Genomic DNA, 12,174 nt, shown 5'->3' on the forward strand with positions numbered 1-12,174 from the left:
GCAAACTTGCTGAGGGAGCACTCCAGCCCTTCATCCAGGTCGTTAATGAATAAGTTGAACAGSACCGGACCGAGAACTGACCCCTGGGGGACACCGCTAACTATAGGCCTCCAACTGGACTCAGCGCCACTGACCACCATCCTGTGAGATCTGCCATGCAGCCAGTTCTCAATCCATGTCACCGTGCACAGTTAGCCAGGCACTGCCTTGGTCCTCTGAAGGTGCAAATTTGGGCCCCTCGCAATCTGGGTCAGACTGGCGACTGGTGTCACACAGGGTCGAGGACAGCTGTGCGTCTCCACCTGCGAAGGCAAACAGCAGCCCCCAGCCTTGCCCGACAAACCACATTTTAGCTAAGAGCGTGGCAGGAAATGCCACGCTCTTTCTTTTCTTTTTTTCTTTTATTCTTTTTTTTTCGTGTCATTACAAAGAAAACAAGAGCGTTTCTGCTGTGCTGCCAGCTGCGTTGCACCGGGCAGAGCGGCTCACCCATGTTGCTGCCAGAGCTTAAAGGCGCTTTGCAAATTGTTGGAGGGGACACAAATGCCCATCCCCTGCTTGATCTCCTTTTGAATTCCCACCACCCAAGGAAGCCAGGATCTGACTGGGATCTCCTTCCAAACAGGRCAATTCCCTGCAGACCTTTTGCACTGGGAAATAAGGCTCCTCAGTGCTCCTTGGGGCCCACACAGAGCCATGCAGAGAGGCAGAAATGCAATTTTGACCCATGAGCCTGAGTCCAGGAGCTGCACAGGGAGTTCTTCACCCCCTTTATCTATATTGCCTCATTTCCCCCCAAATGCTGAGTACTCAGTAGTAGAAAAATAACTCGATGTCTGGACCTGTCACCAGAGCAGTGCAGCGCCCTGGAGCAGCCCTCCCACATCCAGAAATCCAGCCCTTTCAACAGGGACCACATCTTTCCCCTTATTTTTATGGCATGTTTCTTCTCTCTGGAGTTGCATACTGCATTTGGGGACACTCCTGATTGCAGGGGTTCATCCTGTTCTCACCCATGAGCACCGTGTCCCCACATGCCAGACCCACAGCCCCACACGCTGCTTCATTCCCAACCCTCTGCCTTTGGGCCAGGCACCTCCACAACCAAGGAATTGAGCAGAGACTGAAACACGGTCGGGAGCASCTCAGGGTTTGTAAATCCCCTGGTTGTTTTCCCAATGCAGATGTTTTTCTTCAAAAAGGGGATGCTTTATTGCACGAAGGTGGAAATAAATCTAAAGCATAATGAACTTGGCCAGGTAATGAAGGGGTGCCCCGTTTTGGCCTGGCAAAAGCTGGGGGGCTCCGAGGAGCCTGTGTAGCACAGCAAGGTCACAGGCTGCCTCTCCCTGCCCTGCTGTTTTCTTCCCAGGCGAGCAACCCCAAACACSGTGGGGAAAGGCCAAAACAGCAGCTGCTGCCCGGCACGTTCCCACCGGGCTCGGATCTTTGTTACTGATGGGCCGCCCGACAAGGAGGTCCCGCTTCCAAAATGTTTTCCAGCCGGAGCAGCACTCAGACCTGAGAACTGCTCGGCCTTCGGGAAGGGTGTAAACAGCGGCTTCGGCCAAATAACCCTTTGTGTTACAAATGGGAGTGCCAAGCTTTTGGGCTGCAAATATTGAGTATAATTTGGGCCAATTTGCCCCCCCATGGGGCTGCTGAACCTCTCCCATGGCCTTGGTGACTCTGTCCAGGGAGTATGTCCTATGCAGGGGGGCTGCCAGCCCAAGACAGCTGCACATGGCTCCAGCTCCCAGCCTTGGAGCCCACTATCTTGTTGCTGTCTGCTCCGGGGTTTGTTTTTTATTTTCTTTCTTTGCTGCAGGGAAGAACGGTCTGGAACACAAGCTGTTGCAGCAGCAAGAGGCGCTGGGCTCAGCTCCCACCATTGCTACCAGGGAAAGGAGCAGCTTTCTGCAGCCCCCAGGCCCTGGGTGTTTCTCACAGCCAGTTAAGGAGGGGGGTCTGTCTTAGAAGCGAAGTGAAACCAAATGGGGAAAACAAACAGGGCAAAACTGGGGTCATAAACAGCCAGTCAAGCCCATTTACCCCCATCTCCCCTGCATCCATCTCCTCCGCGGCCTCTGGCACATGCAGGGACAGAGCAGAAATCCCCCGCTCCAATGGAGCTGCCTCAGGGAGACTACGGCTTTATCAAGACCAGAGTGCCTGAACATGGCAGCATCTAAAGAAAATTACCCCAAACGGCACCTGCTTTTTTTTCTCAAAATGTTGTAATATCAAAGGCTGGTGACAACTGCTGGCTTCTCCCCCAGCTGTAATTGCACATCATGTATTTCATGCAAATTGCAAAGCACAAGTGGCTCAAAGCTCTCAGTGGCCCCCCCAAAAAATCAAAAAGCAACTGCAATATTTCAGCTACAACTTCAACATTCCTGTGCATGAAGCACTCGGTGTTGGGGCTCACAGAGCCCTCATCACTCCTGCCCTCTCTCGCCCACTGAATTTGCTGGGGTTGATCCCTGCCCTTCTCCCAGTTCCCTGTAACTCTGGCCATCGAGCCCTCCATGAGTTCTCCTTGTTTCTCATCCCAACGGTGATCCAAAGCGCTCCAGAGCCGGCAGGTCGGTGGCTTTTACCGCCCCGAAGGAGGCCGGACCCGTGGCGAGGGCCCCGCGCGACGGGGGAAACACCTGCGCCGAGACGGGAAACCTCGCGGGCCGGCGGAGACGGGCGCCCGGGCGCGGTGGGAGGCACCAGGGCGGCTGGCAGGGGCTCCCGGCCCCGGCATTTGGGGCGGCTGGAGCATCTTGTCCCTTCCTTGCAGTGGGAAAAGTGGCAACCAGCACTCGTGGAGGCCACCTGGGCCCCCTCCCGTGGCACCGGACCAGCCGCCGGCTCCGCTGGTGTCTCTGTCCCCATGGGTCAGCAGCGGCTCCGTCTCTTCCTCTGCCTCCAGGTCACAGGTAAGATCCYCTGGGAATGAGCCCCGGAGCAGAGGGGTGCCCAGCCACCTCCATCTGCCAGCKCTATCCCATGGGATGTGTCCATGGGCTGTTATTCTATAGATTATATATACKCTTGGTCCTGTATCCCCTCTCTCAGGGTGACCTCCTGCCAAAGCAGTTCTTGGGCAAGAAAGTGCTGGCAGCAGTGGGAAACACCCCTTAAATGGATATACTGGGATGGCAGCTCGAGTTGTTGCTCCCAGGTTTCCTCATTCCCTCCCTGCAGGTTTCCTCACTGCTCCCCTCCGGGGAGGAATGGATCCGCAGCCCATGGGAGCAGGCTGAGCCGGGGCTCAGGCGGGACCAGAGCACTCGGGTAAAGCCCTGCCTGTTCCCCGGGTACCCCCGGCATCCATTGGCAGCTAGGARGTTCTCAGCTCTGCTTTAACCTTCTCCCAGCTCAATGTGCTGGGGTTTCCCATGGGAGCCTGGCACRGAGGGGCCTGGGGGCGTTAGTGTTAGCCAGGGTCCCTGTGCACTGAGACCCACGTCCCGGCAGACACCCGGGCGCTCGGCAAGCGCACGCTTGGAAGRAGCCCATCCTGAAACACCGACATGACATAATTTAGAGGACAGATTTTAGAGGAATATGGGCATCTTAAGGCAAAGAAATGGGAAAAGAAGTTATGTTCAGCTTTTAGCAAGTCTTTRAAACACGCCTGGGAAACAGGCAGGGGGGGAAAGAGCCTCCTTATCTCCCGGGCGGTTTTTGCCACTTGGTCTCAGAGTATTTGCAGCCTTGTAGGATTGTATTTTGGAAAAATAAAAAGGCCTGCGAGTCCCCTTTTATTCTCCTGCAAGGACACGTCCACTCTCCCACACAGATACTGCTCGGGTGTCTGCCAAGGCAGACAGCAACGCAGATAATTCCCACCAGCACTGCAGAGCTTGAACACAGTGATGCCAAAATGGAGCCTCCCAAGTCCCTCTCCTTCTCCCAGAGCATGARATCAATAGGGAAAAAAATCCCTCTGAAAGCTGACAGAAAATAAAAGCGGCTTGTTTGGAAGTTATCTTCATATTATTTTCGCTCCCCTGTTTTGGAGCTGCCCCTCTGAGGACCAGCAATGCTTTTGTGTGAGAGGAGGCTAAAAATGCATCCCCAAAATTGCAGAAATACCCCTAGGGAACAGCTGCCTTGCTGCATTAACACTCCTTGGGGGTCCTTTTCCCTGGGACACGAGTRGAGGGGTCAAGGCAGCAGCTCTCACTGCTGCACATGTGTCACAGCAAGCGCAGCCTCTGCACCCGCTGGGTCCCCCTGTGCGTGAGCCTCTGTGGTCGCGTTCGGCCTTGAAATCCCACCTTAGGTTTATCTTCAACCCCTGTGCTGCTTCTGTGAGGAAAATATCTTACAAACAAGCCGAGAGGTGCAAGAAGATCTGGCCAAAGAGGAGAAGCTTTTCTGAAAAACAGGAGACAAACAGGAGGGTAGGGGCAACCTCCACTGGAGACAACGTCAGAGTCCCTTCCAGATCATGCAGACTCCGGGACAACCTGTAGGACCTATGGAAGATCCCCCCATCCCTYTCTGCCACCTCGTTTCCTTCTACGTGAAGATTTGTGGGGAAACAAATACCTGTGTTTTGGCCAAAACATAGCGAAGGACCCCAAAGGCCATCAGTGAAATATTGGCTGGGTTTCCTGGTAAAGACTGCCCCATTTCTCACTGATGTGACCCTCTCATCTGTGACTGCTGACATTATTAACCTCAAAAGGAAATATGTGCTTACCACACAAAGGGAAAAAAAAAAAAGGGGGCAATGGCCAAGATGTAACTATGTATTTCTGTCTYTTTTTTAAGGTTTCTGTACAAGTCTGTTTTTGTCTCAGACTCCCGAACGTATTTTAGCCCAAACGAAAACCAGAACAGAAATCATCTGCCACGTGAAAAAATCTCAGTATGGGGGTGTGTACTGGTACCGATGGAACCAGGAGAGACAACTTTTCCAGTTCCTGGTGTTCCTAAACCTGCTGGGCAAAACCACCTATGGCAGGAACRTCAGCAGTGAGAAGTTCCAGGTGCATGGAGGGCATTCTCAGAACTCCTACAGTCTGCACATCCAGCAGCTCCAGCCTTCCGACAACGGCACCTATTACTGCACCATCTCCCAGGCCTCGGAGCTCCTCCTCGGCGCCGGGACGAGGCTCGGTGTGGGTAAGCATCTCCATAGGGGCCCTGATCATCCAGGCCTTGAGGGTAGGAAGGGCAGGGAAGGTTGGGGCTCTTGGGCTTCCTAGAAGAGACCTGGTGAGTCAGAATATACAGTAAATGGCTCTGCTGCAAGTGGTCAACCTGCGTGTGTGGTGGTCAACCTCCCACCACTTCTTCTGGCCATGCTCTGGGCCCAGCACTGGGGACATTTCAGGACTTCCAAGGGAGAAGAAGACCCCCTTCTTCTTGTGCCTTTCCAAGAGAAAGAAAAATACTGTATTTGAAGTAGGATTCAACCCTTCTCAGCYGCCCGTGAGGCAGAGGAAGAAGCTGCTTAGCCAGGGTGCAGTGACAGCAGCTGGCTCTAAGGCATCGCCTGTGCCCCTGCATTTCTTTTTGCAAAAAGCACCTTGCAATTTTAGTTCACTTAGCTGGCTCAGAAATCCCCCTGGGATTCTTGCAGGCCTGAGGGAAAACTAACTCAAGATAAAGGCATGTTGTTTTTTATCAACTATAGCCATATCTGTGTCCTGAAAGCAAAGCATTAAAAAACACGGCTGAAATTCAACATGATCAAGGGCGYGCCAATTTAAAACTAAGTCCCAACAGATGGTCTGGGAGAGCTCAGACTTCACTGGACATTTTTCCCTTTAATATGCGAGATAAAGGAAATAGTCATTGAATTCCTTTTTTTTTTAATCCATCGTTAAGTAAAGGAGAAGTAATCCAGGTAAACCCCAATTACCTAATGTTTCAGAGMAGGTCTGGAATATTGGAAAGTCTTTTCCACTCAAACTAACAGTGTTTTCCCCAGGAATTTCAATCTAAGATAGAAGAAAAGATAGTTTTGAACTTCMCAGAATTCTGAGTAATTGGAGTGTGAGTAGTCAGATATGTAGGTACTTAATCAGCAGGATTTTTTCCTGACCAATTTTAATAGACAGATGGATGGGTTAAGTTTTAATCCTTATTCACCACAATAAAGCATGGCCTTGTTTTGTCAGAAAAAAAAAAGTCCAATTCCAAGCGAAGAYTATAATAATCTGAATATGGAAAAGATCCAGGGATCCCTTAAAAATCCCAGTGCTATTGAAATCTCCTATTGCTTTTGATTTTGGATAACAAATGCATGGTTAGCAGCACATCGGGCACAATGTAAAGCCTTCAAATAAAGAAAGAGACTACTTGGCAATTGCTCAGCTGAATTAAGAGCAAAGACAGGGGGAGAGGAGGGAACGTTTGGGCACTGTCAGGATGCAGGATTGGATTCTGCACTGATGGGAACGTGCTAGCAGCTCTCTCTCTATGTTTCTATTCAGCAGAACTATACAAAATCTGATTTGGAAATAGCCCAGAAGACATTAAACCCATTCTCAGAAGAAACCCTGCCAGTGCTCATTGCTGGCTGTCGACCAGGGCTAATGGGACTGTGTCTGGCAGCGAATGCAGCTCGAGAAAGTTTTCTTTCACTCTGGCTTAAACTTCTGTCCTTCTTTATCTAAGGCATCATCACATTAATGCTTTTAAAGGCCCTKGTTAATTTCTGTGGCCACTTACGCGTTCAGGTCCAGCTCCAGAAATCCAGACCACGCCATCACAGATCATCTCATGCTTTGTCAGATCACAGACATATCAGACAGATCACTAAGAATCGCAGTACCCCATACTCATAAGCCAACAGCCCGTGTTGCTTTGGGGTCAATTTGTGTAGTTTTAAGCAGAATCCGATCTTCCCATTCTACTTACTCCTCTGCTTATTTCTCTACTCTGCTTGTTTTTTAAGCTGCTCAAAATGTACTTTTTAAGGCCAAGGCTTTCAGAAGCTCTTGGGGACTGAGTGGTTCTCAAGCGTGAGGGACTGCTCACGCTTAACACTGTTTTATTTTATTAACCACCTTTTACCTCTTTATCATCAGTTGAAGTTTTGCCTCTGCCGCCGCTGTCCACTCGAGCAACTCCTTCCAGAAGGCCCAGGGGACACGTCACCAGGAGCAAACCTGTGCACAGGAAAGGTAGAGGAGCCGCCCTCGCTCGCGCTTTTCCAACGGGATCTGCAGGAGCCCCGTGTGGCTGCTCCCTGCTGTGCTCCCTGGGGCTCCTCGCTGATCCTCGGAGCTTGTCCGAGCTGTGGCAAAGGGATGCCATGTGTTTGGGCATCTTGGACTCGAGCCCCAGCTCAGGACAGAGCTCCTGGCATATGGGGCCGGTAGACACTTCCATGTAGTTCTACCCAAGCAMTGAGGAACCGCAGTGCTGGTGTCTCCCCTTTGCTGTGCAGATGTGTGTCACACGCAGGCCCACGTGTGCCTGACATCCATGAAAATGCTGACACGCTTCATTCCCTGGGACACAACTGCAACCCCAAGGTGCGGGTGGTCCCTCCAGTGCTGAGGGTGGGCAGGTGGTCCCAGCCTGGGAGGACAGGACCCGTCCCCAGGGAGCTGGGCTCCAGGGCAGGGTCTCACCAGTTCCTCCCCTTGCTCCAGGTTACTGCAGCCCCCTCATCTGGGTCCCGCTGGCCACGTGCGCCCTCATCCTGCTGCTCTGCCTGGCTGCCATCGGCCACCGCTTCCACCGTAAGCCACGGGGCACGGAGGGGCTCACGGGGCTGGAGGACGAGGAGCAGGACAGGCCTCCCCAGAGCGGTTTGGGTCACGGGGACACCCCCTGCACCCCTTCCCTGTGGGACTAGAGTGGGTTTGCAGCCCCCAGTGTGGGGCCGGGACTCTCCAGGCATTGCTGGAGCAGCGGGACAGGTTGGGACCATGACCCTGGGTGACAGAGCACCTCTCCCTGCAGGGCTGCAGAGAAGGTTGTGGCTTCGCATCCACAGGCAGTGAGTCCTTCTGCCTCCCCCTGCCAATGGCTGGTGACGAGGGAGACCATGGAGCCTCTTCTGCACCATGCTCATCCCTCCCTGGACCTCACCAAAATGCCCTCTGGCCACGGAGTCCCCATCCTCCAAACCAACACATGTCCCCAGCAGGACAAGGGCGGTGGMAAAGTCCTCCTGAGACCCTGCTGCCTTCCCTGGTGTGGAGCAGGATGTGGCGGAGACCAGCCAAGGACGAGAAGGGCGAGACAGATCTGTCCTTGCGATGGACCCTGACTTTATTTAAGAGCTTCCTTCACGCAGCAGGTTACAGACCCTGCCAAAGGGCGAGCGTTTTCCCAAGGCTGCCGAGGGCTTCCTGCCCACAGGGCCTGGGAAGGACTGGAGCGTCTGCGGGATCTGCGCCGCGCGGGATGGGACAGGGCTGTCTGCACAGCCGGGAAGGAAGGAAGGAAGGACTCACTGCCGCGGGCTGGGGACACACGCCAAGGGCTCCGTGCTCTGTGTTYACCCTGTAAATCTGCATGTAAAAGCTTTCTTTTTTTTCCCCCTATAAAGCTGTTTCAGGGCTTTGCTGACCCCCTGCCAATGTGCAGCTGGAGCGGGCAGGTTCCTCAGAAACGGCAGCTAAGCTGTGTTGTGGTCCCGCTGTGCCRGCTGCTCCCCGGGACAAGCCGCCGGCCGCACCAGCACAAGGGTTAACTGGGAAGGAGGCCTCCAGGTGTCGGAGCTCCAGGGGAGGCTGCAGGGCACCCACGCACTGATAGGGACAAGGCCGGGCGCGGGCAGCTCCGCGAGGGCAGCGCCGGCCCCGATAGCAGCAGCACCGGCCCCGACGGCAGCCGTGGCCACTCGGGCGCTGGCGCCCAGCCCGGGCTCCCCCCGGCTCCAATCGCTCCCTCCTGCAGGCCAGGATCGGCCTTGGGGACGAAGCAGGGGGTGCCCTGGGTCCAGGGACCGTCGTGCTCCTGAGGGATGAGACCCGTGCCCACRTCTGCTTTGGGATGCTGAGCACACATACAGCCTTCCCGGTGCTCCATAAAACCGTTCTTCCCCCCCAGAGATGCCTCATGATTTAATTTAACTGCCGTTCGATCCGGGTCTCCTATGGGGTTGAGCGGGGAGCACGTGGGGGCACCGGGGGCTGCTCCTCTGGCCCCGGGTCTGTCCCCACACAGGGACCTGGCTGGGCCAAGAGGGGACGTCCCCCACATCGAGGCCTGACAGAAACAAAAATCACATCCGTTTTCCAGAACGTAAGGGAGAAGGAAGTGGAAACTCATAGAAAGACACTTTTATTCCTGAGAAAACTACCCCAGCCCGCAGACATTTGCAACTAGAAAAGCTTCTTTCCCCCCCAGCCATAACCCTGTCCAGAGGGCAGAGCTGTTGGGGTCCAACGCAGGCAGAGGGGGGATTCCCTGGTCAATGCTCTTCCCTAATCCCTTTGGAATTTTCTTTGCATTTCTCTCCCGAGCCCACCAGCCTTCAAGAGAATAACAACAAGGACTTGGAGGTCCAAGCCCATGGCTAATAAAAGATGCCACTTTACAAAGCATAGAGAAACCCACAAGAGCTCCGTAAAGCCAAAAGGTCTTCAAATAGGAAAAAAAAATATTTTGGGTATCTACTAGGTTTAAATGCAAAGTATCATCCACATTGTGCCCAATCCCACAAATCCCTGGGCGGTAAAGGGTGAAAGAGAAATAGCAGCAATGCGGATTATGCTTTGCAGTAAATATTCTTATTGCTTTGGGRAAAAAAAAWTGTTGATATGCTACAAAAACAGTAATTACATTGTTAATCTTCCAAGAGAATTTCAGCTGCTACCAGTGCTCATTTTCTTCTTTATTCTTTTTACCTACCATTGTTTCTACACCAGTGACCTGTATTCTTATAACCCAAACAATAAAATACAAAACCAGGTGCAGCTGAAAACAAGGCAGTGACAGTAGAGCAGGGCTTCTACCTTCCCAAAGWAAAATAAAAATAAAAATAAAAATAAAAATAAAAATAAAAATAAAAATAAAAATAAAAATAAAAATAAAAATAAAAATAAAAATAAAAATAAAAATAAAAATAAAAATAAAGAATTGTGGGGTCATAAACATATATTAGTTCAACACACTAATGTAGAAATGCTGAGTAACATCTCTATTAAATTATTAAACTTGAAATCCATGTAAAGGGGAAAGAAATATATGTATCTATTCATGCTGTTTCTGCTCCTACATACTTAATCCTTGGTCAAAACGACTCAATATGTAAACACTGGATAGTAGATAGATCCTTCCTGTAGGGAAAATAAAAGGACTTCCGTGATTCTGTGATTCTGTGACTTTGAGGCATCCAGGGTGTCCTGCTGAGTGTCCACATGGGAATTTCTAAACGTCTCCTTCTCCTGCTGTGTGAATGCAGCTGGGGCTCAGGCGCTGCCCCACTTGCTCCTATCCCCTTTCCAGTTTGGCAGCCGGGGTCCACGCTGGAGCTCCCAACACACCAGGGCTGCTACAGGGTTTCTGAGCATCAATTGCATCTAGGGCCAACTCACAGTCTCTCTTCTTATTTGCAATACATAAATGCAAGTAGATTTTAAGGAGTTTACAAATAATGTTTACTGGATGTTTTARATGTGACTTATTATGCAGCTGAGCCCAATGCTAGCAAACATGGTGAGAGCAATAAATATCTTGAGGAGAGCAGGTAGGTACAGCAGCAACAAAGCCCTCTCTCCACAATTCATAAGCATTTATTAATTTTTTATGTTCTGGAAATTTAAAGCATATTCAAACATGACCACCAATGGAAAAGGTCCACTTAAAAAAAAAAAAAAGCCACAGAAAACTCTACTATGGGAAATTCTGCACATTGCCTCTACTTTCCATATTCTAATAATATCACAACTTGAGGATTTTACAACCTCGAGTGCAGAAGCAGCTGCTGAGARTCATAGTGAAAAATACGAGATCTTTCCTTTGTAGTGGCACCCGAGGCGCTCAGAGCCCTGGTGGGGCTCAGAGCCCCTGACCAAAGCCGGAGCTGTCGGAAACCACACGGCAGCTTCATTGCCAAGYTCGACTGAAGACCTTGCATGTGCGGTGCTGATGGAGGGCGGTGATTTTATCTTAAAACAAAACCATTTTTCACACATTCCCACTCACAGGCTGAGGGTCCATCACCCTGCAGCACAGGCTGCTGTGCCAAATCTGTCCGCTTGGGAATATTTGGAATAATATCCCAGATTCTGCTGCTCTGGCCCAACCCTACGTAAAGGAGAAAATGCCCATGATTTTCCTTGGTTTCCAGATATATTGCTCTGATTAATACAAGGGTTTGCACGCTTTACAGAAGACAGCATTAAAACACATCATGCAAACATACAAATATACACACATATATATATATATATGTGCACCTGTGAGTTGTGCACATAGGACCGCTGTTCAGCTCCCGGTTCCTTGGCCAGGGCTGTAATCTCTGTGTCTGGTTGTTTACAGCAGGGTCAGTCTGCGAAAGCGACAGCCTTTCTAAGGCTGAATTTGGCGTGTTGTGTCTACCTGGGGGAACGTCAGAGCAGCTGCTGCTTTCTGATGGCACCGCCACCTCCTTTGAAGGAGATACCCCGCGTTATGGTTGTGTCTCTGTGGGGCTAGCTCTAGGGGGAGGGCTTGGTGGGGGGTGGTTTGTTTTGGTTTGGTTGGTTGATTTTGTATTTTGTTCTTTTTTTTTTTTTTAAGTAAGTGTAAAAATGTGAAGAAATAACTCTCTGTACAGGCCAGTCAGCATCATGAAGAGGACCCCAGAGGAGATGAAGCAAGTAAGCTCAAGCAAACAATGGGGTGACACCCAGCCAGCACCGTGGGCAGTGGAACCAGGGAACGATTCTGCTCCRCTAGCTCCGATCGGCTGGGGAAATTCAAGACACATTAAGAGTAAAGACCCCAGCCAAGTCCTTCTCCCTACACAGAAGGGCTCAGATCATCCCTGGGGTGCTCCCAGGTGCAGGAAAGCCCTTCTCAAGCCATGCACACGGGTATTGCAAACACTGAGCACATCCAGGTTGCAGCTACATGTTGCAGCGCCGAGATGACGCTGAGATGTTGAGCTAGGGATCACCCTGAAGGCTGGGGACAGTGGGGAGATGAGAGCGGGRAGGCACCCACACATTGCAAGCTGTATTTGGAGGTGTGTTACGAGGATGTTTAGCGAGAAGG

General features: G+C 51.4%; 1 protein-coding gene across 1 annotated transcript; it reads left to right on the forward strand.

Annotated features, from left to right (window-relative positions):
• Positions 1 to 2,728: 2,728 nt before the first annotated feature.
• Positions 2,729 to 7,981, forward strand: CD8B (CD8b molecule). Its single transcript, XM_026034184.1, has 5 exons — positions 2,729 to 2,930; positions 4,777 to 5,130; positions 7,044 to 7,139; positions 7,614 to 7,703; positions 7,927 to 7,981. The coding sequence occupies exons 1-5, from the start codon at positions 2,885 to 2,887 to the stop codon at positions 7,965 to 7,967; spliced, it is 627 nt and encodes a 208-aa protein (XP_025889969.1). The 5' UTR covers positions 2,729 to 2,884; the 3' UTR covers positions 7,968 to 7,981.
• The last annotated feature ends 4,193 nt before the right edge of the window (positions 7,982 to 12,174 follow it).

The sequence above is a fragment of the Nothoprocta perdicaria genome, unplaced genomic scaffold, assembly GCF_003342845.1.
Source record: "Nothoprocta perdicaria isolate Ctin4 unplaced genomic scaffold, notPer1 scaffold_14, whole genome shotgun sequence".
NCBI classification, from domain to species: Eukaryota; Metazoa; Chordata; class Aves; order Tinamiformes; family Tinamidae; genus Nothoprocta; species Nothoprocta perdicaria.